Source organism: Cariama cristata, unplaced genomic scaffold, assembly GCF_000690535.1.
Source record: "Cariama cristata isolate BGI_N322 unplaced genomic scaffold, ASM69053v1 scaffold36555, whole genome shotgun sequence".
NCBI lineage: Eukaryota > Metazoa > Chordata > Aves > Cariamiformes > Cariamidae > Cariama > Cariama cristata.
In genome coordinates this window covers 7,487-28,571 of record NW_009617545.1, presented here as the reverse complement: position 1 = coordinate 28,571, position 21,085 = coordinate 7,487, and the positions used below count along the sequence as shown (strand labels likewise).

At 39.4% G+C, this 21,085-nt stretch overlaps 1 protein-coding gene across 1 annotated transcript; it reads left to right on the top strand.

The window, feature by feature from the left end:
* Positions 1–854: 854 nt before the first annotated feature.
* Positions 855–20,804, top strand: WDFY1 (WD repeat and FYVE domain containing 1). Its single transcript, XM_009700568.1, has 11 exons — positions 855–923; positions 2,593–2,666; positions 3,877–3,931; positions 5,288–5,438; positions 8,158–8,270; positions 10,887–11,013; positions 12,623–12,728; positions 14,957–15,058; positions 15,847–15,977; positions 17,045–17,153; positions 17,889–20,804. Exons 1-11 carry the CDS (start codon positions 917–919, stop codon positions 17,946–17,948), a joined length of 1,035 nt encoding a protein of 344 aa, XP_009698870.1. The 5' UTR covers positions 855–916; the 3' UTR covers positions 17,949–20,804.
* Positions 20,805–21,085: the final 281 nt, after the last annotated feature.

The following is a 21,085-nucleotide window of genomic DNA, read 5'->3' as shown; positions in this document are numbered from 1 at the left end:
TCCTTCCAAGGCCTAATTCTGGAAGGTTACAAACTAAAAACAATTTTGTGAAGAGCCTTAGCATGCTGTCCAAGTCGTCTTGTCAACTTCTTTCAATTCCCATTTGACTGGCTAATCAATCCTTTTTGTGTTTCGGCCAGAGGAGCAGCGCAGAGTAACAGTGCTACTAATATTGCTTGTCCTTTGTGTTCGTACGTGAAGGAGTAGAGGCATGGCTTAGAGGAAATAATACTGAACTAGTTATGATGTCCTCTATGGATCCATACATCAATATTTGGGGATGGAGATGTCAGTAATGTGCTGGTCTGGAGGATGAGGTGCTTCTGTGGCTGATACTTGGTATCTGGCTTGATGAAAGATGAGTTGCACAGAGCAGCTGTAAAAATTCAACAGTTCAGGCTTCCATAATCGAATGATTTGCACTTTTTTTTTTAAACATATCAAACACTTAATCTGCTATAAAACAAGCTGTGGTTTGCTCTGCCAAAGCTGGAAGGTTCCTGCAACTTACATTTGAGTTAAATCAGCCAGGGCCAAGGAGAAAGAATTAAACGGATGCAACATGTAGCAATTTCTGAGGTAAGCTGAAATAGTATTTCCATTTTTTACTTACTGAAACTCAATGTATAAATAGTTTTGAAGAAAACTCTTCAGAATCCGTGGATGGCTGTTCTTAGTACTATTATTCTTGTTATGTTGGAGTACTATTATTTCTGTTATGTTGTTCCTCTAACTATTATGTTTGAGTAAAAGCTAAGAGAATTGGAGCTGATATATAAGTAATGAACTGCTTCAGATGCAAGGGATGATGCACTTATTTACAACTGTCTTCTCCCTGTTCTTCCCATGACATAGAACAATACGAGTATGGCTGAAGAGAGACAGTGGACAATACTGGCCCAGCATCTATCACACCATGTCATGTAAGTACAATGCTGGAGATGGCAAGTGATGGCCAAGCATAGCATAGGTTTTGTACCTCTGCTGTGTATGGGAATACCTCTTTCCTATTTCCCCAAGTGCTGGATTCACTCAGTGATCATGAATTTGGGAACTATGCAGCAACTCTAGCTCAGACTTTAATTTGAAACTAGCTGTGTAGTGGGTGAGATCTAAGGCAGCATTCTGTCAGAACCAGATCCTTCACCAGGTAAATCACTGTGTGGATCTGCAGCTGTAGATGTCTCAAATGCTGACAAATAATGCATCTGCTGAATAAGTGAGCTTTTCAAACCACTAGCTGAAAGTTCAGACATAAGAATATTCTCTGCTTTCCAAGGTGTGCATATTTTTTTCTTTTCCAGCATTTAGATTATTAAGAAAGCAATAATGAGTAGCAGCTTCAGTGTTGAGTAGGTCTTGAGTGCCAGTGTGCTTTTTTGATTTTGAAACATTACTCAGCCTGGGTGCTTTGCTGTAACTTCTTTAATATAGAGTTGCTACTTAGACACATAACACGTACAAAAAGAGGGAATACGATGACAAAATAAAACGTCTTACAAACAAAGGTTAGTCTTTGGAATGACAATTTCTGCAGTAATTTGTATGCAAGTGTTAAACAAAGACCAAAGAATTGGACTGCTTGATGTTCTGTGTCTTTTCAGCTGCAGGATGAGTAGCCTAGGAGCTAGAAGAAATGCCAGCTGTAATCTTTTTTCCCTAATAGTTGGTCTGAATTACAGCAGTTGCTCCATTTTTCAGTTTTCTAAATAGACTATTCAGATTATGCTCTAAAAAGGTTTATACACAATGAAGTGTGCCTATAGGTAGTTCCTTGTCCTTATGCAGTATGAGCACTGTAATATTCCAGGCTGTCCTGTCTGGCTTTAAATTTCTAAAAACACCTTGGAGAAGAAGGTGTTAGTTTAGAACACTATCCTTCTCATCTGTGAACTTTGCAAGTTTCATGAGGACATTCTTCAGTGAAATTTTTTTGCAAAATTTTCATTAGGACACTTTATTGTAATTTTGTTGTCATTTGTTTTCATATCTAGTTTAGCTCTTAATTTCAAAAAGGGAAGTAGGTCTTTAGAGGTTTTCTGCTAAAAGAAATTGTATGTAGTCTCAAAAACATGAGTCTCCTTAAGGTTGGAGATGTTGCGACATGATTCCATGTGAAGTTGACATGCAATTGCATGTTTCAGTCTAGGCGCTTTACTCTCTGTAATGATACAGTCCTTAAATGTAAAGAACAGAATATTGTTCTTCTATACAACTGGGGGCTCCATTTGAGATAAGAACTTGAGCTCGCTGAAATTAAGTGTAACCAGCTGCACATACTGTTGCTGCTAGCTAGGCTTTCAGCCTGTGTAAAATTCCTCTTACTGAGTTGCACTTTGTGGCAGGAAATCATGTTTGCACGTGATTCCAAGCAGTGTATCTAAGTTATTGTAGTAGTGTACCTTTCTTCAGCTTCACTTATGCGAATTTAACTGTCTTACCAAGGGGCATTATCTATGCAGACTAATTTCTATCAAGCTACTTAATCTTAAACAGCTTTTGTCCTGAGTGAAAGAATTAGTTTTAATAAAAGTCATGTGTATCCTAATACTTCTGTTTCAATAACTGTAAGATGCTTGCTTTTTTTGACAGCGCCATGTTCATCCATGGCTTATCATCATGACAGCAGACGAATATTTGTAGGCCAGGATAATGGAGCTATCATGGTAAGTTGCTGTGAGTTTTCTTCAGAATGTAGATTAGAATTGCTTAGATTGTCTGTGAGCACCAGGTGTTGCTGGCAACTGGTAATTTGTTTTCTTTCCCTTCTTTTTGGAATGCAGCTACTACTAAATGGCTCAACGTCTTGGCAGTTCACCTGAGATGTGCATGGGAGAACTGCAAATAAACAAGGGTTCCTCTGGCTAGATGTGAGCCAGCTAGCCTCCAGAAGTCATTGAGCCATTAGTGTAGCAGTGGACCCAAACAATTACATTTCATCAAGGAGTTATTTTGAGGAGTACATTAAGCTGGGCAGAGTGCCATGGCTGTGCACTAATAGGGGTTGTGAACTGCAGCTAGCTTGCATCTGGCCAGAAGTATGGATCTGCCTGTGTCTCTCCATACACATATCTGATTTTTCTTGCTGCAAATCTTTTTATGATGTGGAAATTGCAACACTAGCTCTAAAGTTACAAGAGGCAGGGTTGGTTTCCTTTCTTTATGGGAAGTCTTCCTTCTGTCTTTCTATATGCTTGCTGTAATTGCTGTTCCTCTCCTGGAGAGCAGATATATATGGTGGAACAGAAAGCGGGTCTGTATTCTTCCCCTCTTTTCTTGGCAAAGGAGGGGAATCTTGTGACTCTCAGATGCTTTAATGGTTTCCTTTCTCTATGAAAATAAGGTCAAAATAATAACTGTCCTATAAGGAGCCAAGGTACTGCATGAGTGTCATAAATAGTGATTCTACTGATAACCACTGTGAATAGCCTACACAGAGCTACATAGAATAGTGATTCTAGTGATAACTACCTGAAATTGTAAGCTGAGACTTTTAAAATTTCAGTAAGCCTAATGGAACAAATAGAGAATATTTTCACTTAAATCTGTCCATTATGAAGTCTCAGATATTTAAATACTACAAGATACAGTTTTGTTCCTGCTGGGAACAAACGAGATCTTATCTCTTTCTATAATCTCCCTTCAGGGAGCTCGGTTCTGAAAGGATGCTTCCTGTTGAAAATTTAGCTCACTAATAACCTTAATTTACAGTTCCTGTGTCAGTGTGCTATGCTCCAGCCTGAGAAACTGCTAGCTTTTAGTGAGATATATTGCTTCTATGCAAATTTTGGCCTGTGATGTTACTGCTCTTTTTTGGGTATCAATATTGCTTATGTCACTGTGGTATGTCTTCTAACAATTCTACTTTGCTTTTAGGAGTTTCATATTTCAGAGGACTTTAATAAGATGAACTTTGTGAAGACCTATCCAGGTAAACTAGTAACCAGTATCTACACTAACATTTGTGTGAAGGGGAGGCACCTAAAATGCTTTGGAAACTGGACACCATCACAGATTAATCAAGTCCAAATATGCTTTAAATCTGAGTGACCTTCTAGTTGTCACTTAGTTGGGGATAACTGCCATAAGATAAATGTTCTGTTATTGAGTAATCCTCAGCCAGCTGAATCTGAGTTGCAGTCATTATCGTTAAGTTCAGTACATCATCAGCCTGAGAGCATAATGAGCCAGAACTAGTAAGTTCAGGTTTTGCTGTTCAAGTGGAGTAGTTATATTGCATGAATGTTAGGGTAAGAGCTTTCTCGAGGTGCATTTTGGTACTTGCAACCTCCATCCTTACTTTCTGTAATCACTGGGCTTGGTTACTTCTAGCTGAAAAGTCCTTGCCTTCTCTGTCATATTAGGAGAGCAACAGGGATGAAAAAGATCTTATTTTTCTGGTACATGGGGAATAGGGATTGTTCTAATATTTATAGAGATGCTAATTTCAGCATTTGTCTGCACATCCTTAAAAGAAATACAAAACTCAATTGCCCATTAAAATTGGAATATTAATGTGAAAGGCCTGAAGGAAACTCTTAAAGACTGCAGATCATGTAGCAAAACAAAGTGCAGTTTGTCTTATGACTCCCTGACACTGATAGAAGCAGTACTCCTGCTTAGGAGAAAAAGACCTTGTTCTTAAAGCAACAAAACACCCTTTGTCATAAGGAAGATGACTTGACAACTCAGTCAAGGGAAGTACTTGCATCTTGGGGGGCAGGGGGGACTTATTTCTAATGCTTATGTAACTTCTTGCTTAGTGGCAGCATTCTAAACAAAGCTGGGTGAGATTTGGTTGCTGTCACAGGTAGCAGTTTGAATGCCATGGACTAGATACACTTTCAGGTACTTAAAAGCATGAATCTGAGCATAGCTCCCCTGCAGTCAGGAAAAGAGGCACTTAAAGAAAGCAATTAAGGTTTTTAGATGTGTTACATTACTCCCCAGAAGTCCTGGCCTAACTGGAGGAAGCTGAGGGCTTGCCTGCTCCTTAATCAGAGCATCTTGGGTATCTGGCCTGAACTCAGCTTCTCTCTCTGTGGGAGAAAGGCTTAAATTAGCTGAGTGACATGTTTGGTTCACTTAAGCTATTCAGAAGGCAAATACCAAACGGAACAATGCTAATCTTTTAATTTAGCCTAAAGGCAAGTGTAATATGATGGCAAAAATGTCTCTCTAGGACATTGCTTAGATATCTTCAACGTATGTGTCTCTGAATTAGAACATAAGAACACATCACTTTGATTTTTAAGAAAAACCAGCCAGAAACTTTTTCTTCCCACAGCTCATCAGAATCGAGTGTCTGCTATTACTTTCTGCCTGACATCAGAATGGGTTATCAGCACGGGTCATGACAAGTGTATCAGCTGGATGTGCACCAGGAGTGGGAGTATGCTGGGGAGACATTACTTCACCTCTTGGGCTTCATGTCTACAGTATCCTTTGAAAAATGATTGCTACCCTGAAACTTGCAGAATACTTTGTTCCTTTAGCTCAATTTGTTCCCTCCTTTTCATGTAAAAAGCTAGAATGAAATCTCTTGCAAGTCTGCAAACCTTTACTCTGATTAGATCTTTAATAGCTTTATCTGTTGTTACATAGTAGAAGGGGATGTTGTGACCTTGAGTTACAGGAATAACAGTGTGTACTAGTTCCCAATTTTGAGATGTTAGTCTGTAGCATTTTGTGGAAGTGACTAGTAACTTGTGGAAATAACCAGTAACTTGCCTGGCCTGTATAGTTCCTAGGCAGGTCAATTTGTTCAACAGATGCCAGTGTGCATTTGAGTGCTTCTAGAGCATAAAATATCATGAAAACCCTTTGGACTACTTTAATTTTTCTGTCTTTGCTCATGTTAATCTTTTCTATCTTTAAGCTAGGATTATAGTGAAACTTTATTCATTACTAGTAGTAATTTGTCTGTGTGCAGTTTGCTTTCCTGCAAATTGCTTTTAACTGCAGCATTTGTAGCTTAAGAACTCTGGTTGTCTATTCAGCTGTAAGTACTTCAGGGCATTCTTTTTCCTATGTAAAAGACTTACAAACCCAGTAGCTTAAAACATAGTTCATACATAAGAACTTTTGAGCATGGGTTAAATACTTTAAATTCTAAACCTATTTTTTAGCACTTCTTAATGGTGGCAGTTTAAATGTGGCTGGACAGTAATTTGAGGTATTGGTTGGTGTACGAGGATTAATGGCAGTAATGTTGTAGAAGTGGCACAATTCAAAAGCTGAAAGAGGTCAACTACATCTCTTGGAAAAAATAAAAACCTCTCTAGAATTGCTATATACTTGTGTAGTGCTAAGAAACTAGGAGGAAAGCTTGGTTGCCAGCAGCATGTCTAGCCTTCTGAGGTCTTCCATCTGTGCAGACCCTGTTTACTGACTGAAGAGCTGACAGATTTGTACTGTTATACTGTTGCTTTTTTGCTGTCCTTGTTTTAGAGTTCAGGGGGTGTAGTGCCCCCCCAAACATTTAATGTACAGCTCGCCTCAGCTGAATGCAGCACATAACTGAGTTACTACTGGTGTGTGTGTGTTAGGAGTCTAGCTCACAGAACAGTCTGGTGCCTCTGAGCTCCACTATTTGAATTCAGTGGGTTCTGTAGCTAATGCTATTGCAAATAATGGTACAGTTTATTATGAAAATGGAGGAAAGAATATGACCTTTTCTATCAAGATAAAAATAAATTTCCACTGAAGACCATGGCATTTGGAAATGCGTTGTAATTGATCCTGCCTTTGGATTTGTATTTCAAAGAGCTGGCTTTTTGATGTGTGAACTAGGTGCTTGGTCTCCCTATCAGGAAGTTCCTTAGGGAGTTATTTGTTAATGATCCTATGTGTAAGCTTCTGAAACATACAGCAGAGTGCGTATTCCTTACTGGATTAGTGAGGATAATGCTAGCCTGAACTTGCCAGATGAAGAAAGGGTCGCATGTTCAGGGACTTAGTGCGTTTGTTGAAAGCGAATTGTTTATCTCAAGATTCTGAAGGCTTAAGAGATTTCAGAATGTCATAATATGGCAAAACCTCTGTTTTTTCACTTATGGTGGTGGGCTTTGTGGTACACAGACTTTTTAAAGTTAATATTTTCTGTTGCGTAGAACAGGCTACTTTGCTAGCTGCTGCTTGTGTTTTTGTGTGGCTCCAGGAGGATAGGTGAGTTTATACACAACTATTGGGTTATGTGGTGTCAGCTGTATGGTTTTTTGTAGCTCTTGCTTATATCCCGAACAGCACAAGTCTTCTAAAGGCAGCAAATGATCTAGTTCCATCCAGCTTGCTATGCTTTAGCTTCTTGAGACAGTAGTTACATAGTGACAGAAACTGAATATCAGAAAACTGTTATGATGTATAATGCTTTTGCCAAACATGCCACCTTGTTAATAGATCCCATGTTAGGATGTGGTGTGGCTTTTATGTCAGTGTTAAATGACAGAACCCTTTCTGAAATACAGTTCAGTCTTCGATACCATGCTCAAGGACCTGCATCAGTAAACTTGAAAGTGCAGAGAACAAGTAAGAAATCATATGAGCTCACCTTCTCAGTAGCTAGAACATTGGGAGTATGCTTCCGCTGTAAGGTAAACTAGCTGTGGAGGATCAACATCCTTGTATCTTAGTTTTCCTATACTGGGGGGCATCAACTAGTATAACATGTTAGAACGCTAACAGTTTATAGGAGCAGATACTAGGTGAGATTGAATGCCACCCAATGTCCAGTGAGATGCTCCTAATAGTAGCTCTGCACTGCAACAAGTAGCCTGAGGAGTTCTGGCATCTCTTGTAGAAGATCATGAGTGTGTTCTGTAAATATCTGCTAGAAATGGTCTAAATCTATTTGACTTGCCTTAAACTAGGGGATGGATTATCTCATGGCTTCTCCAGGGGTTTTCTAAAACTTTTCTCACTTACTTTGCATACTGTCATACTTGCACATGTGGGGAAATGTGAGGAGAAGAGAGGAATGAAAAAGATTTTACTATTATGGTCTCCAACCCCTTTAGAAGTAGTTATATAAATATTTGTCTGGCATATTAAAGTGTTCTTTTCCAGTTTGTTTAGACTCTGTAGCTGGCAGCTGTGCTATCTGTTTCAGTCCCATAAAAAACTCTTAAGAGCAAATGAGGCTTCTTGACTGGTGTTCAGATATGATCATGAAACTCAGCATGCATTTGTTGGTGATTATTCTGGACAGATCACACTCCTGAAACTTGAGCCAAATACATGCTCGGTTATCACAACACTCAAAGGGCATGAAGGTAAAGTAACTCCTCCTCTTAATTCCACTTTACTCAGATTATAGTACCTCTTTGTAAGTTGGGATGAGGCGTTCAGTTGGATATCTGCCTCTTAAGGATAGATATTGGATAAACAACTCGTGAAGGGCAGTAGTTATCAAAAGCTGTTCAAAGCTGTACATATGACTGTCTCGTAAAGAACAGGCACATTCTTGCTGAGGGGAAATCTTAGCCTTAAAATTACTGACGGGTATTTTTATTATAGATGAAAAATAAAGGTAAACATATGCATTCAGTTAAACACAAGTTATCCACTAGATGGCCACCTTTAAAAACTTTAGTCTCCTTAACATTGAAAAGAAAGGATGAGAATGTGTTACTTTATTTTTTATTTTCTGGAGACCTTGTAGTACTTTAATACCTAAAACAGCTTTAGCAACCCCCAATCTAGATTCTAAAAAGCCACTTAATTTTTCCCAATGCAGACTTTGCTGTTTTGATCAGTCTTTATGAGATTCTAGTTCAGTTTCCTATATTTAGCTGAAACAAAGCTATATGCAAATCTAGAGACCCTTTTCAAATCCAAACTGTCTAGTCAAAGACAAATGTCTCATCTTGTGTAGTTTAGCTGAAGTCCTTATATCAAATGAAGAACCAAATAGTCTGTAACATGAGTCACTGTCTGATGTAATGAATAAGGCAATAATGCAAATCACAGAAGAATGTGGAATTTAATAATATGCTGAGAGAAATAAACTAGACTTAATGCCTTTTCCCATGTGGTACTGGCAACTTTCAAATCAGCTGACTAATTTGTGTTTGGGTAGGGGTGAATTACTGGGTCATGAGACTCTGACCCACTGGAAAAGGCTGCCTTGTTTAATAGCTTTAAGTACAGAGTAGACTTTGTTAAAGCTGGATAGACTCCTGATTTACAGATGACTGTAAAACGATAAAGCTGGTTTTGAATGTGGGAGGCAAGTTGAGAGTTTCAAATGATAAATGCCTCTTCTGCTTTCAAGCAGAATTTCAGATTGTGTCAGTTAAGAGCAAAATAATTCTCCTGGCCATAGAGACTCCTTTACCTCTGTATGCTTTTGCACTTGTCTGTGTTCAAATGCAACTCCTTGGTAGATATTATTGTTAATCTGAAAGCAGTATGTCTCAACGTGGCATTACATATAGTGCGTATTCTGTCTGCTGAGTTGCAGTGGGCTTCCAAGCACCAACTTCAGCAGTGCTGTCTGCATAGCAGACAACTTCGGCTTATACGAAGTTTCCTAAGGAGATTGTGATCCTCAAACAAGAATTGGTCTAGTATGAAAGATTATTAAATTTGGTGGGCAGAAACAGGTGTAACTGTAGCTATTTCATTTTTTTTATTATTATTTTATTTTATTAAAGTAAAACAGATTATGTGTAACCTTTTTTCCTCCACAGTATTTGTGTAATATTCTGAAGGCCTGGTAACTCTAAACTTAAATGGCATCTAGTTCTTCAGAGTGCAGCTATGTTTGCCAGGCTTCAAAAGTCTGACTTTATCTTGTTTCCTTTCTAGCTCTTGCCTTACTGTGACTTCATAAGCAAGCAGTGTTTGCTTTTCAGTTTAAATGGTTTTAGAGCTTGTCCAACAGTCAGCTTCCAGAACTCTCCATATTTAACAGCCTACTCTGTAGTGCCAAGATAGTACTCAAACTGCCTTTTATGGTGCAGATGCTCACTGTTCTCTGAGACAACTATTCCCAAATGGGTCAGTCTGAAAATGGTGTAGCCCTAAAGGAGGCAAGAAAAATCTCTTGCTCCAGAGAGCTGGAAAGGACTGATTGGGGCTGTAATTACCATTCATCTTGCTTTCAGACTAACAAGGCTTTTGATGACAACTGAGCAATGGGAGGATGCTTTAAAGGGAAGGATGTCTGTAAGGGAATAAAATGTTCCAGCAACTTCAAAACTATAGGCAGCATGAGCGACAAAATTACCTCTTTAGTCTCCTGTCTACATTACCATGCATATGGGTTTAGTATAAGACTGCTGTGTCAGATGACTCATTTCTTTCTATGTCTGACTAGTGAGGTACACAGCCAGGTTGGGCCTTCTGAAATCTAGTTTTGTAATTTAGTACGTGGTGGCTAGATTTGCTAGCAGCAGTGAAACTGTCACTTAGTTTCTTATTCCGACTATTTTAAGGTTGTAGATGGTCATGTAACGGAATTGGTTTACGTGTGAATGCTGCATGCTGTCCTGCAACCACTGACCAAGCACCTTACTGTATTGTAGATACTAGTCTCTGCTTGGCAAGTTTTAATACTTTTCATCTTCCAGAGATTGCATAGCAGCCTGCCAACTCTTAAAACCAACCAGCTAAATACAAGGAACAGAAAGCTACTAACTCGGACTTTCTGGCTTATGCTATGCATCTAACTTTCTTCTTAGGGATGGTTTGTTCTGTTGTCAAATGCTCTTTGCCTCTCTAGCAGGACTGTATCTTGCTGTTGCGTGCTGTCCTTTGCCTTAAGGCTTTCAATATCTGTTACTATAGTAAGAGAGTACCTCAGGTTTCACTTTAATGACCCAGAAGAGCATCATTGTGTTGAGGAGTGGCTCTCTTAGATCTAACTGCAGAATGTTCTTTCCTAGGAAGTATTACTTCCCTGTGGTGGGATCCTGTTCAACGACTGCTCTTCTCAGGTGCCTCTGATCACAGCATTATCATGTGGGATATTGGTGGAAGGAAGGGACGAACACTGCTGCTCCAGGGACATCAGTATGTAATGGTCTCTTATTTTTCCTACATGTTCTATAATGAACACAGAGGGTCAAGAAGACTAAATAGCATGGCAAGATAACTTGAATCTTTGTAAGTAATGGAGAAAACAACTTTTTGCAGAACTCTGAGGACTTTGAAGGGGAAGAAGGACAGTCAGCACTAGGAAAGCATTACTGATAAATCTTTTTTTTGCTCGTGTTTGATACTTCTAAACCATGGGTAGTGAGAACATAACATAAAAATAGGTTATAGAAGGAGGTGGGTAAAAATGCTAAATCATCTTGCTTGGACTTTACGTAAAAATTGCATGCTTCTGTATTGTAAATACTTCACTGAATTGCCTGTGAGGGTGGGGCTAAAAACTTAACGTTTAGGCATGTTTGTGTACCCATGTAGAATAAGCTTCAATATGTTCCTGTTCTCTGTCTCTTTCTATCAATGAGGTGATAAACTGATTGACTAAATTACAGAGGTGGTCTCTCAACTTCAGAAAAGCATATCATATTTCCACTGATCTGTGGATTAGTTAGTTAGTTTTCTGTGTTTAATCAACTCTCTATTTTTACAGAGACACAACACTAGCTGCCATTTTTAAATCTAGGGCCTTAATTCAGTCTGACAGGCAGTTCACCACTGAAGATATATTCTACTTAGAAATGCAGTGGTAGTAGAGATCTTGTTTATGTTTAAAGATGTATTTGTATAGTGCATTCTCCTCTTGTCTAATTCTATAGATGTCTCCATCCACCTTTGATCAAGACTGATAGCCTTAGCCCTAGAACTTTTGTTAAATCTTGAGGATTTAGTTTTATGGCTAAAGAACTAATAATAGAGTACTGGTTACAAAAAAGTAACTGAAGTCAGTGACTGGAGGACTTTATACTGCTGCATCGTGTGTCCTGATGAAGACTTATAACACTATTAGTTTCTCTTCAAACATCACATTTAGCATCAAACTTCATACTGAATGGGAAAGTAAGTTCTTCTGAGAAGCAGAATGGCTTTTTAAATTCAACTTAGATGTTGCAAAGCAGTCTAATACTGTTGAGATCCTTTGTTCAGTTTCTTAGGGTAGACTTTCATTTTTCCATTACTTTATTTAGGATTAAACTGTTATTGGTGAATGCATGCTTTGCTTTGCAGCTACATACTTACTTACAGTGATTTGTTAGCAAAAGTGGAAGCTCTGTCTGCTTCCTAGCTGTATCTTGAAACAAATAATTCTCTTTATTTTTCCAGTTGTCTCTGTTTTGATAACTGGGTCTCCCTGCCAACGCAGAAGAGTGTTTGCACGCACATTCTGAGCCAATTGACACTCAGCTCACTGTCAAGGCTTACTGCCAGCAAATGTTACATGGAACTGTACCTCTGGTATTCTGGTCAAGCCTGTAAGAACACTGTTCTAGGCGACATCCTGATGCTAGGGTCATGCTTAGGTGACAGCATCTGTTCACTCATCTTCATAGCTCTAATTAGAAGACTTAGCAAACTGTTTGGAGATCAGTTTTGGCCTCCTAGGTAGTTTTACAAGGATAAATCGGGGTTTGCTGGGAAACTAAGCTTTGTTTAAATACCTACGGGTAAATACTGTCTACTTTGTTTACAGTGACAAGGTGCAGGCTATCTGTTACATCCAACTGACACGGCAGCTGGTATCTTGTTCAGCTGATGGGGGAATTGCTGTTTGGAACATGGATATCAGCCGAGAAGAGGTAAGATCATGTCCTAGGAACCTGCTCTATTCTAGTGGCTGTCCATACTGTGTTGTAGTAGATGGATTCCCAGGACAGGAGAAGTGCAGGACAGGCATGGCACTTCTTAGAGTCATCTTAATGAAACAACATGTTCACTGGAATGGCTACAACCCTTGTTGCTGCAACACTCTAAATCAATAAGCTTTTGCAGAAAGAAACCAATGGACTGTGTTTCAACAGTCTTGAAGTATATTAAGCCATGTCAAAACAGGTAAAGAAGTGAGATGCTGGTTTTGAGATGCATTTCAGAATGTAGAGATTTAGTCCCCAGACAACTTTTTTTTTTTTCAAGGCCTCAATACACAGCAACTGAGCCTGCCATGCACATTCTGCATCAGTTCATACCCATCATAGGAGCTGAAAAGATGTATCTCTACTATCTTTGGTTAAACCATAATTATAGGAGTTTGTTTTGGTTGCCCCCATAAAGCAATATTTAAGGCTCAGCCTTCCTTGCCATGTTGTTTTTCCTTAAATGCAAGTGTCATGATTAAGAACTGTTTTCTGACATGTGTTGAGCTGTCAGCGTAAACACACTGAATGATGTATGAGGTGCTCCATTTTCAGCATGATGATCTCTCTTCAAAACTTATGTGATATTATGAAACTTTTTAGTTGCAAGGAATTGACTTATAATACAATTGGGAAAACAAGATGTGGCCATTTCTCTTCTGGATCTGCATACAATAATTAAAGGATCTTCTAAATAATAGACAGTTTTAATACAATTAAAATAATATGATTAACTTAGGACAGCTGTGATGTCTCAGAACTCATTGGAAAAACATAATGAAACCCATTCCGAAAGCAAAGAAACTAAATGTTTGAAGAAAGGTGAACATACTGCCTTTAAAGCATTAGCCAGTGAGTCATGTTATGGGGTATCTTCAAATATGTACTAATGCACCTAAGACTGGAAGACAGACATTTTGATTAGAAGGAATGGTAACTCCACTGACAGCTATGGAGTACTATGGATCTTGGGCACTTCCAACTGTTTGTTGGCAATAGTGTTTGTAGTGTTGGCAGGTTTTTACCTCCTACTTAATGCCTGAAATTAAGATGAAAAGAATAGGAAGATACTCTGTTTTTCTGGTAGAGGGACCCAGAAAGTGGATTGTGTTCTCAAAAAAAGCTATTACCTGAAAACTACTATTGTAGGTGACTGAAAGAAGCAATATGGAACATCTCACTTGGTGGAGAGGTGATTCATTTCCTCTACTCTCCTCCCCATGCCCCACACTGGACTTGTTACTACCCTTTACAGATTTTCCACTAGCATGAGGGAAGGAAGGGAATGAAATCAAGGTTGAAGATATAGGAACTGGGCATCCTGCATTAATACTCATGGTGAGATGGTAGTGCAACTGACAATATGATTGTTTTATTACTATCAACAATGGATGTAAGTGAATCGAGGAGAAAAGCTTCTTTGTTGTTCCAGCTTTCCTCCTGTCATGTTTCAGGGAGGCTCCCCCATCAGATGTATGAAGTTGTATAGAATATACATGTTCTAATTCAAGTCTGTATACTAAAAATATTGTGCCTCTCTTTCTATCCCTTACAAGGATGCTCAGTTAAAATACCTGAGGGTGCTGAAATGTGTGAAAGCTCTAACTGTTTTCATTTGGCCCAGTCCGTTTATTGCAGGAAAAATATGTGGATGGGAGAAGGGATGCTTAATGAAGGTGTGGGCAGGATGGAAAATGCAGATGAGTTCTTAATTATTTCAGATTGCAATCCTAGGGAAGCAGAAGAGATATTTACTTCTGGACTGCCCCCTCTTAGAGGGGAACACTGCCTCATAGCTTCTACAACTTGGATTACACTAGCCGTTAAAAATCATCTAGGCAACCAGAGCAACAGTCTTTGAATGCCTGCAGCAAGTTTAATAACTTAGATGTTTGAATTAGTTTTCTTATTAAGGCAGTAACATAACATACTGCTGTGGGCTTAAAAAGTATAGGAGATGTGTAGGTTACAAATAACTGTAGTCTTGGGTTTGGGGTTTTTTGTACTAAACTTCCTATGTACTATGCCCTAGGCAATCTATTGTTGTAATGTCCAGAGCTGAGACAGGGCGTCTTTCCAAGTAAAACTTTACTTTGGCTTCTTAAAACAAACCTCCTTGGCTGTCGTATGAGGAAAAATAATTCTGATTGCTTGCTTCCCTTCTTCTTTTGTAGGCTCCTCAATGGCTAGAAAGTGATTCCTGTCAGAAGTGTGAACAACCTTTCTTCTGGAATATAAAGCAAATGTGGGACACAAAGACATTAGGGTTGAGACAGGTGAGATAGCTGGTTTGAGTGCTTAGCTGTACTTCAGGACTTAAGCAAAATGCAAACAGAAGAACCACTAAAGCTGTTGGATCTTTTAAACTGTTGGTATTTTTGCCGCTTTGAAGTGAGGGTTTATTGAGAGGTCACAGCTTCTACGCAGTGCTAAGAAATTTCCAAATTCTGTGGAAAGTGTTGCATCAAACTTCTGTCATGGGGCAAAGCAGGCTGTGCTGGGAGTGCTCTGTTGGATTTCTCTGAATATTTCTATGCACTGGAGCTGTGGACAGCTAATCCTCAAGTGTTCTATAAAGCGGCACACGATGCCCTGTAACTGAGCAAATGGCAGCCTTAACATGTTGTAGAGTAGTCAGTTCAGTGAAGCAGTGATGGCCCTGCTTTTACTGGGCTAGAATGTGAAAGCTTTCCAGATAGCTTTCTTTTCAGAGGGACTGGACAGGCACCAAGACACTTCTATCTGTTTCTGGCTTTCTTAGACTGTTATTTCCTTGGTTGCTTGTTCAACCCTCTTTTTCCCCTGCTCCCAAAGGAGCTTGCAAAAGGAGAAGAGGATGGACAGGGAGAATATGGATGTAAAGCCATTAGTGGCCAAGAAGACTGTTCAGAACTCCAGAGTCCTTGGTCTTAGGTTGAAGTAACAGAAGACCTAACAGGTTGCTTCCTAGCAGGTTGCAAAACAGAAGCTGCATTGTTATTGCTCAGTGAACGCTTGGTAAGGTGGTCAAATGGCACAATATAGTGATTTTTTGTTTGTTTGTTTTTCTTCTTCCTCCATGAAGCATCATTGCAGAAAATGTGGGCAAGCAGTGTGTGGCAAGTGCAGTACCAAACGGTCAAGTTACCCGATCATGGGATTTGAGTTCCAGGTCCGTGTCTGTGATTCCTGTTTTGAGTCAATCAAGGATGAAGAGTGAGTATTAAAGAGCAATAAATTAAAGTAATACTTTAAAGTAATACACAACACTTGTGCTTGCTCCACATCCACACACAATGCTACACAAACGTGCCTAGCTGACTGTCTGCTAACAGGACACCTTTGCCTTGGGCACGCAAAGCACTACAATGGTAGAGATCCCTCAAGTGGCTCTGCAGTCTGATTTCGATCAGATGTGGTATTACAACTTTTTTTATCCACTCTATTTCTTCTTCTCCATGGGCCCAGATCTGGAGTTAAAACATATTTGTCTCAAGATTTCTGTTTAGGTAAAGGCTATTGATTGGATTTAAAATTGCTAAATGGATGCCTGACAATGCATCACAGCTGCCAGGATATATATGCATTAGTTTGTGTATGCTTACTGAAAACAGTTTCTACGGGAATGTTCTTCACAGCCCAATGTTATTTTCCCCATGCAAGCAAATTGGGTTAAGCATCATTTGCTGTCTCATTAAACTGATCTTAGCAATGAAGGAACTCCCTTTTTATCTTGATGTGAGCAGCACTTCACTGTTCACTGTCTTGTCACCACCTCCTTGGACACCTGGAGTGCTAAAGGACCAAACTAATCAGGTGCCAGTTTTAGAGGTGTTTGGGTGTTGTTTTTTTTTGTTTTGTTGTTGGCTGTTGGGTTTTTTTGGTTGGTGGGGTTTTTTGTTTGTTTGGGTTTTTTCAAAAAAAAGGGAGGTGCTGTGCCCTAGTTGACTCCCTATAGCCAGCAAGAAAAAATGTAGCTGAGCTTGATTTTATAACCAAGAGTAGAATTATTTACCAATGCAGTGTCCCACTTCTGTTCTAGTATTATTAACAGTCGGTCTGCAGAAGACTAGGAAATGTCACACCTATGTAACTACACAAGCAATGCCTTAGCATGACTTGCTAATTTAATTCTGTCCCTTTAATATGGCACTGCAGTTCTTGGGACTGATTCATTGCTACTTGAGCAACTTAATTTTCTTGTAAGTTTATTTTGCACTGCTATAATGATGCCATCAAGCTTCATCTGATAGCTGGCTTTCATTTGAATTGTTCTTGTGCAGCCGTACTTCCTTGGCAACCTTTCATGAAGGAAAACACAACATTTCACACATGTCCATGGACATCTCTAGAGGGCTAATGGTGACTTGTGGGAGTGACCGGATTGTGAAGGTATTCATGTACCTCTTTCCTGCATTTATTAGGGATATTTAATAGACAAGTAATGTTTGTATATACTTTTTTTTCTTTCTGACAGCTGTTGCTACAAAGCTAACTGTTGTGGGCAGCAAGATTTGTATTTGTTGCAGACTGTTCCTCCTGCCACTGAACGAGGAAATGACCTGTAACTCCACTGTATGGAGTCTAGCTGTCAGAACTGGTTACTGTTGGTGTCCTCTGGACAAACAAAGGAGGCGGCAGCAGTAGGAGAATCTGCCAGCAGCCTTAAAGACACAGACATGATGAAACATGCAAGCTTCCTTTACTCTGAGCTCGTTGGCCTCTTGGAGCATTGCCACTAAAAGCCCTCCTTATGAGACAGTGACATGGAGATCAGGCTGATGTAGAGTCTTGCTATGCTTAAGCTATACATCCACCATGCCTGTCAGAACTGAGATTGTTCCAGTCTGTCCCTGTTTTTCTGTAAGCATGTTTATAACAAACTGCGTGGCAGTTTTTAAAACAGACCTACAGAGAACTGCCAGAAGACTCTCTTGAGCCCTAAGTTTGGCTTTTGGTTTGTAAGGCTGATGTAGCTCTTTATGGCATTTTCCTCAAGTTTAGTTTAAACAGGATTTGTTACCTTGTGCCCAGGGAGGTCTTTATGTTTGTTTCTATGCCTCTTACAGAAATACCTCCGAAGTCTTATAATACTACTATATAATTCTCCACGATATTTTCTTCCAGATCTGGGACATGACGCCAGTAGTTGGTTGCAGCCTTGCAACTGGCTTCTCTTCACGCTGATCTCATACCTGACAGGTTTATGCACCTTATGTACAGCAATATGCACCGAATGAATGGAATCCTTCTTAAGAATATTACTGCAAACACTGGTTGCTTGATTCGTCCCCTGCTGCTGTTCCAGGATGGACAGTCACCTTTGTAGAGCACGGCTTTTCTGTTGGGCTCACCAGGAATCTCCTTGGTGTGGAAGTGCAGTTTCACAGCCTCTTGGACTAACGTAAAATGGCTTACCTGCAATATGACACCTTGATGAAAGGACCTGTTGTTTCTTGGTTTACATATGTAGTGTTAACAATGTGCTATCTCTGCTGATATATCTTGTACAGATACCTTGTAGCTAAAACATTATCAGAGTAAAATGAGTGTAGTAAATTCAATTTGTGCAAATAGTAAAATAACTTATCCTCTCTTCCGAAAAGCAGTTCTATAGAAATACTTTTGAGCAGTCACTGTCTAAACTGCCTCCAAAAGGTATGTTGGTTATTCCTATGGAAGGAGGAGATACTTCAAAGTGGCAGGTAGCTTCTTTCAGATGAGATAGTAAGAGAACCTTTGATCACACAAGATTTCCTTTATTGGCTTTCTTGTAGTGTTTGTGTTCAAGTTCCGTTATTAGTGAAATCACTTTTGTGGGACAGCTATTCTGTTTAGGTAGCTGGTGAGTCTCAGAACAATTCTAGGCTCTTTAAGTAGTGTTTTAGCATAGCTAATAAACTTCCGTAGTTCTTACGAAAACGTGCAGCCCAACTACTGTACTTTAAAGACAGGCCGTAAGTATGAGCTATGTACCTTGACAACTATAATGCTGTTAGAATGGGAAGCTAAGCACATCTGCTTTGGTAAATGGTTAAGAAAAAATGGCCAGCTAAATTTTGGAGACTTTTTCCTGTGGAAAGGCTGATGTTTATACAATGGTAGGGAACCTGTCTCTGCTAAAGTGAAGCATAAATTCAAATACTGCCTTGGTGTTGCTTAAAACGGATAAATACTGAGCAATAATTACTGAAGTACAAAACAGCTGCTTTTTTCCCTGCACCTAGGTCTGTTAGTCCTGAGATATCTGTATTGATCCTTTCCTGTTTCAAAGCTGAGAAGTATGAAGAAGAGCTGAGAGACTTTTATGACTGTGCAGTTGGCATGTGCAGGAAATAACTAGTGAGATATTGTCAATAAATTGGTCTGTCAGTTGTGTGGATCTCCTACATTTGAACACTGTAAGGAGAACTTATTTTGAAACTTTGAAAGCTAAGGCAGTATGTCACAGTTTAAGCTTGGAGCTGTTTAGATTTTTCTGAAAGCAAATGCATATGTGTGAGGACAAAAAATGTGGGTTGGTCAGCAAGCCCGGAATAGGTGGTGTTGCACAGCTGTCAAAGGTAATAGACTCTTTCTGGCAGAGGACTTAAGGGTTAGACTGTCTGTCTTTACAGCAACAATCAAGTGGTGCTATGAGTGTTAGTGAATTCAAGTCCTAGGTGTGTAACTTGACACTAATAATCTGCATTGGACCATGTTGTAGGCTGAAATAGATGAAGATCATGGTGTCATTAATATGTCATGATTCACTTGCATTTTAAGCCAAAAAAGCTGATAGTCTCAAAAGGGCATTAGAATCCAAAATGTGTTAGTTACTGTTATTTTGGATCTGGCTTTGTCTGTCTTTCCATGGGCCTCCTCTGGATGTTTTGCAAAGAGTCTTTTAATTTGCTAGGCTTACTGGGCCACTGAAGAATAAACAAATCCCTCTTTTGTGGGAATCCCAAAACTTGTCTTGCCTTCAATTTGGGATTTAGCACTTGTCACACTGATTTGATTCATCTCTTGCTACATGCTGTATAGCTTGTGGTTTTTTGTGAAGGTTTATTTCTAAGCTATTGAGAGAAAATCAGCTTGTACCAGAAAAAAGTTGCAGCTTTCTGCTCTGAAGGCCTTCACCCTTGTAAATTAGGAATGAGTGGTTGAAGGGGTGAATAAGCCCTGATAATGCTCTGCATTCACTTTCAGACTTCTTCGTGTCTGACTCTGGAAGAGAATGGAAGCCTTCTTCCTTGCAGCATGTAAGGCAGAACAGGAGTTACATTGCTAGAACTGTTTCAGATCCTACTGTGGTAGGTAAGGAGGATCTAGGGTCATGAGTTAAGCTGGGAGATTGATGTAGATGTGGGATGAATAGCATATTTTTCAAACCAGATGCTCTGAAACTTACACCAATGATACTGAGGTGTAACTCCTTTGCAGCTAGCACTCCTGAGCTTCAGCTTTTTTTAGTTCTGATTAGTCAATGTGCCCCCTGCTGAGCATGCAGCTCCCCCCCTTCCCTGTGAATACTTCCTTTGCTCCTTTACATTACGGTTTTGCCACTAGATAATATATTCTCTACTACATATTGTTAAACCTAAGGAATCTATTTTCTATAATGATATACTTAAAAGATAGTGTTGGTTCAGATATAACAAGACAATTATGGCTGCTAAATCATTAGTCATTTAATTATACTCTTGGTGTTGAATGAGTAATGCTTACAAACCACTAAAGAGATAGTGTTTTTGTTTATAAACAACTATTTTGAAGGAGCATACTCTCATGAAACTGAACATACTTCAACTATGTCAGCTCAACTGTGCAATTACTGAGAAGGCTCGATTTGAAGCATAACTAATCTCGCTTGTATAACCTCCTTCATTAGGGCAGGGAAGGGGAGCAAAGGGTACTAATATGTGCTAATTCTTTACTAGTTGTATTTCTGTACCCTGCATAGTTAAGAGATGCTAGATAAATCTGTCCCTTGCTCCTTCCTGTCTGTTTTTTAATCTTTGATTACATGTACAATAAAATATTTCTTGATTATTCACTTAGTCTATTTGGATGATCCATCTTTTCTTCCATTCTGTGAATGCACAACCCGTGTTGTATGCTCTGGCTCCTCATGTACATGGCCCATGTCCAAATTCTAGGTTGGAGGGAGAGCTTGTCAGATGTGTTGTATTGGAGCTGAATGAGCTGCAGCAGTGAGGTTAAAGGCCCATGATGGACAAGTGATCTGAGAGACAAAGAACTGCTGTGTGGTCCCAGCTAGGGATGCATAACCCTATCCTGTGTCTCATAGACCTCTTCTCTGCTTCATCTGGTTCCCCTTC